This window comes from Papaver somniferum, chromosome 9 (genome assembly GCF_003573695.1).
Source record: "Papaver somniferum cultivar HN1 chromosome 9, ASM357369v1, whole genome shotgun sequence".
Lineage (NCBI taxonomy): Eukaryota > Viridiplantae > Streptophyta > Magnoliopsida > Ranunculales > Papaveraceae > Papaver > Papaver somniferum.
Genome location: NC_039366.1, coordinates 138,528,435 through 138,534,207, shown reverse-complemented (window position 1 = coordinate 138,534,207; position 5,773 = coordinate 138,528,435). Strand labels below are relative to the sequence as shown.

General features: G+C 36.5%; 1 protein-coding gene across 2 annotated transcripts; it reads left to right on the top strand.

Moving 5' to 3' along the window:
* Positions 1 to 1,595: 1,595 nt before the first annotated feature.
* On the top strand, positions 1,596 to 4,777 carry LOC113308298 (SWR1 complex subunit 2-like). 2 transcript variants are annotated; one of them, XM_026556781.1, is made up of 12 exons: positions 1,596 to 1,749; positions 2,009 to 2,078; positions 2,222 to 2,296; positions 2,388 to 2,431; positions 2,511 to 2,820; positions 2,970 to 3,045; positions 3,125 to 3,244; positions 3,385 to 3,453; positions 3,651 to 3,693; positions 3,855 to 3,920; positions 4,033 to 4,231; positions 4,367 to 4,777. In XM_026556781.1, exons 1-11 carry the CDS (start codon positions 1,682 to 1,684, stop codon positions 4,220 to 4,222), a joined length of 1,131 nt encoding a protein of 376 aa, XP_026412566.1. In that variant the 5' UTR covers positions 1,596 to 1,681; the 3' UTR covers positions 4,223 to 4,231; positions 4,367 to 4,777. The 2 variants fall into 2 exon arrangements, with proteins under 2 accessions (XP_026412566.1, XP_026412565.1); XM_026556780.1 differs by having other exon boundaries at positions 4,355 to 4,777.
* The last annotated feature ends 996 nt before the right edge of the window (positions 4,778 to 5,773 follow it).

Sequence of the window (5,773 nt, the reverse complement as noted above, 5' to 3'; positions counted from 1 at the left end):
GTTATCAGTAACGCATCTACCAGCAACAAAAGCAGTTTGATAAAGAATAATAGTTTTCTCTAAGATGACTTGCTAAAAGCTTAGAAATAAATTTATATGAAGTATCACATAAGCTTATTAGTCTAAAATGTATAGGACTCTTAGAACAACTATTCTTAGGAATCAAACCATAAAGTTATGATTCATTTGTTTTAAAACATGCTTTGAATGGAAAAAAGCTTGTACCATTTCAACTAAATCATTGCCAACAGTTTCCCACATGGTTTGATAAAATTCTGGTGGAAAACCATCTGGACCAAGGGTGGTCCAAGATTTCATGGTAAAAACAGTTTGCTTTATCTCATCATAGCTAAGCATCAACACTAAACTAACATTATCCTCATCAGATATACACGGTTCTATAAAATTAATATATCTATAAATTGGAAGAGGACCGAAGGTTCTGCTCATATTTAAAAAATGAGACTTAAGACATTTGTTTTTTGCTAAGTCCTATATGAGACTTAAGACAGTCAGCAGTGTCTTGTCCATCAGATAACCAAATACCCATCTCATTTTGGAGAGATTCCATTTGAGTTCTCATTCTTCTAATAATGGATTCCAATAGTGAGTGTAATTTAATAGTTTCACCATTTTTAAACACTCCATAATCCCCTTCTAGATGTGAACAAAATTGGTAGACGACTCAACTTAGCCGCGCAAATTAAATGATCTTTTTCCTTTTTGTTTTTGTCATGAAGATCATATTTCATCTTATAAATTAGATCTTTTAAACTTTCACCTAATAGATAATAATATTTTTGTTAGTCATATTTACAGTTTTCTACTCCTCGTGCAAGTTTTTAAAGTACAGTTTTCATATTTTTTATTAATATAAAATTTACAACTGCGGTTTTATTAGCTTTACATGTATTTGATTTCTAGATTATGTTACGCTGGTACGTATAACAATAGAAACCAAATTATTTTAAAAATGAAAATTTTAAAAATGGAAAGTATATATTATTGGATAACGATTATTACATGAAATTAGTTGGAAGTCTAACAAGCTAAGCTCCAACGACGTACTACTCCATTAATCGAACATGTTGCTGTGCTAGCCTACCAGCGAGCCTCATGAGGAACCAGTCAAGGAAGCCGAAGCGAAGACGGGACTGATTATGTTGCAAGGGGGCAAACTAACTCTACCTTTCATGTCAAATTATGCATAATACTACGCCATCTGGAACTCGAACCTGTAACTTCCTGAAACGTGTCAACCTTTGAGGAATGAAAATGACCAGCGGAGGTAGTTACCCGTTTTAAAAATAAACTTATCAATTTCCTTTTATATTCTTACAGATTGTGCAAACGAAAACTGATAGATCATAACTTTATCAGATGGATAAATTTTCTTACTGTTATTTGTCTTGATTTTTATTTTTTGGCATCTTGGTACAAAAAAAGCAGTAAAAAAGAAACCGAATCAAACGGACGACGCAAATCCCACCTAGTAGACGGTTCACATACGCCCAAGTCGTTATACACGTGGAAATATGTGTAGAGATTAAATAATTACTGCCCCTACAGAGAAAACAAACAAGTTCTTCATCTCCTCCTCTCATCAACCTTTGTATTTCTCCCAAGGCAGCGGGAAGTGAAAAAGTTGCAGAGATTGCCAAGGTTTTACGGTGGGGAAACAATGGACACCTCTAAAGAAGATGGTCTTAATTTAATCAAACGTGCTTCTCGAGCTACTCGAGGGAAACGGTAAAGTGTTTCTACTTTTCTCTTAATCCAGTTTTTATTAGATCCCAAAATTTTTGAACCAGTAGAGAATGAGTTACAGATTTTCAAAAAGGCGCATTTGGATTATGATTAGTTGTGGATATCTTGAAATTATGGATAAAACCCCAAACATAATGAACTATTGAATCTGCGCGAATTGTGATTTTCAGCTGTTATTGATTTATGATTGTAAAACCCTAATTTGAATGATGGATATTAACTTTTTCTGGAATTTGCTTAGGATGACGAAGTTGCTTGATGAAGAACTTGAAGAGGATGAATTGTTTTGGAACCAGGATGCTCTTAAAGAGGTACGCTACTAGTTATCATCTTTGTTTGGGCGCAGTATGACTTCATTTATGAACATTATCAAAATATTTGTTGAATTTTTGTATTTGTGTATGATCAAAATTATCCCCCCATAAATCAAACAGTGTATCACAACTTTTTTCAGGAAGAAGATGACATAAATTATAAAGAAGAAGGAGAGGATGATGCTGATGTGTTTGATAGTGATTTTGACGAAGATGTGAGTATCCTTATGGATTTATATATTATGTTGGGCATTTGCTGATAACATTGTTTAGCATAGTTTACTGAATAATTAATGGTGTGATCAGGAACCTGAGCCAGATGAGGAGGGAGTCAATGATGCAGATGTAAGGTATGTCTTCGTAAATTTTGAAATTGCGCTGAAGAATGTTCCAGCTTGCTTGGGTATTTAAACAGTAAGTTTTTCATAGGGAGAAACCAAAGAAGAAATTGCTTCCTCCTGGAGGGAAAACATTGGCGAAGAGAATGAACTTATTTCCTGGGAAAACTTTGAGGAAGAAAACAACCAAGAAGAAGTCCCTCTCACAATTGGAAAAATCTACAGACGATGAAGATGAAGACTCTCCTCGGGAGCAGCAGACCAGCCCACCTGAACATCATGATGTCCATGATGATATAGAAGGTGGTGAGAGAACAGTTAGGAAGTCTACGAGAACTTCAGTCGTTGTAAGACAAGCTGAAAGAGAAGCAATACGAGCAGCAATGCAAGCGACAACAAAGGTTAGTTAAGGGTTACAAGAATCTGACCCTCCTTAACCGTGGTCTGTACTTTCTCCTGTTAATTTATGAACTTTAGCAATGCAAGCTAGAGATACTTTTTCCTTGTTTTAATAGTTTGAAATATGATACATCTTTCTCCTTTGTGTCAGCCGATTAAAAGGAAGAAAGAAGGTGAAGAAAAGCGAATGACCCAAGAAGAGATGCTTCTAGAAGCAGCCCAAACTGGTATAGCCCATAGGATATGCTTCAGATTTTGTTTTTGGAGTAAGTGCAACTTGTGTTGAATTGAAATTTTACAATGTAGAAATCATGAACTTGAGGAACTTGGAGCGCGTTTTAGCCAGGGAGGAAGAAGTTAAGAAAAGAGCAGTCGTGCATAAATCAGTTTTTAGTGGTCCCCAAACACGATATTTTTCCCGAGATGGTGAGTTTTCCTCTGGTTTGATGAAGTAATAATTCACTTGTTCTATTCACAATAGATTCTTGCTGGATGAGCCCATGCAACTGTTATTATTTCGTTGTAGTTTTATTAACTCTTATGTTCGAGCTCCATATATTTTACAGGTCAGTCATTTATAGAATTTAATAATGGGATTTCCTTTCAATGCGAGATATGTGCAACAGCTCCCTCATGTAAGTATATCGTAAACCCTTCTGTTGCTGAATATATGGATTATATGCTTTTGTGCTCATATTCTTGTCGGTATATTGTCTGGTGGAACTTACTGATGGTGTGAGGTGTCTATAGACAAAATTCTGTCCGACAGTCCAGCCCTAGGATTGCAATATATGAATCTGTTAGTTTTAAACTGATCCCTCTCTTTTTGCAGATCCTCAGAAGGCTGTATGCGCAGTTACTGGGTTTCCTGCTAAGTATGACCTCCGAGCATAGGAACTTTTTTATTTTTTTGTCATCTGAATTAGTTTTCAATTTTGTGTTGTTATTACATTTTGTTTTTTTTTCCAAGCGATGGATAAGCTTGGATATATGATTCCTTTCTAATGGGCATTTAAATTGTTATTTGGTTGTACAGGTACCGTGACCCAAAGACGGGGTTACCTTATGCTACGAAAGAAGCTTTCAAAATTATTCGGGAAAGGTAAGCTATCTTACTTGAAATTGTTATGCCTGAGTAAGCTTGTGCATCAGGCTTTGAAAGACTTATTTCCTTCTGTACTTCGTTTCCTTGACTAAATCTTCTGATGTTTCAGATTTTTGAAGGAAAACACTAGAGAAAATGAGAAGAAAGGAATGGATATCCTGCTTGATTCAATCTCAGGTCAGGGTTTTTCGGGTAAGAGGAAGAGATCGGAAGTTTTAAATAGAGGAGAAACATCATATTTACGATATTGGGCACGATTTCATCATATTCCAGCTCTTGAAAACCAAGTTCTTGAGTAGCGCTACAAGGTATTTCCCTATGATCTCTTCATGTTAGGAAACACTTTTTTCAATTCTAATATGGAGAAACATTCCTGTGCTGCCCAGTCGTAAGAAATTTGAGACAATTCATTCTGAACTGTATCTTCTCAGTGTTGTCAACAGGCACAACAAGCACCAAGATTCCAAACTGGAAACACCCAACACCTCCATTTATGGCCTTACGGAATCCACAGTGTTCATATTGTAAGGTAACCCAGTTGAAAGTGAAGCTGTAGGTCAAATCTAAGTGAGGAAATGAACAAGCCGCTCTGCCATTGCTGCCAAAAATTGCCATTGAGGACCAAGATTTGGTTTGGAGTCGGAGGCACACACCCATTTTTGTTAAGTGAAGGTGTAAAAGGCACCTGCTACTGAAATCAAAATCTGCGAAACACAATATCTACGATATGCTACTATGTCTCATTCATCCCTGTTTCCATTTCTTCTCATTATGTGGCAACTGACCTAAATGGGTTGCGAACATTGTGTACATATTTCTCTCCAAAAGAAAAGGAATGTTGCAATTTTAAATTATATTTTTGTGAAAATTTAGGAATCACTTTTTAGAGGATACGAATTATATATCTTTATCTGTGTACTAGGTATCACCCCGGCCTATGGCCGGGGCTCAACCTTTTTCGATTTTTTTTGTTGTTTGGTCGGCTGGTCAGTATTCTCCCATAAAATGTTAGTCATTAGCAAAATTGATTAATCAGTACTGTCAAATATCAAGCCTATAAGTTAGATGGGTCCTACGATCCAGTGTTTTGTTGGTCGGATCAAATTAGCAGCCTCTTAAGGGTGTCCTAGTGTTTTGTTGGTCGGGCCAAATTAGTCGGGGTTTACAGTCCCGGCCGTGACCTCTCAAGGGTGTCCTAGTATTTTGTTGGTCTGGTCAAATTAGCCAGGGCTTACAGCCCCGGCCGTGGCCTCTCAAGGGTGTCCTAGTATTTTGTTGGTCTGGTCAAATTAGTCGGGGCTTACATCCCCGACCGTGGTCCTTTAAGGATGTCCTAGTGGTTTGTTGCACAGTATACCATTCATTTCTAAGATAATCAAAGATTTTTTTTTAACCATGGGTAGAGTTAGCGAGAGAACTAATAATCCAATGAGTCGTAGGATTTTAACTGGATTTGAAGATGAATTACCAAACTTTTTTTCATCATCAGGTCGTGTTGATGATCCAGTGGATATTACTGATGATATGGTTTTAGCGTTTTTCTGACGGTGATCAAGAGAAGAAACCGTCTTTATCGGCGACTTCTTCATCTGGTGGTGAAGATGGAGATGAGTATGATGAAGGGGTCGTAGAGAACATAGAGGAGAAAAAAGCTTTCTGGGAAAATCAACACCAACTTCTCCATGTAAGCTTCTTCATTATAATGAATTTCTTCTTATTGATTTCTTGTAATTCTTTGATCAAGTGCTTGATCCTGCATTAACATAAACATAACACACATAACACAAATTGAACATTACATATATATATATAATCCGCAAAAATGAGAAAAGGAAAAACAAATATATTCT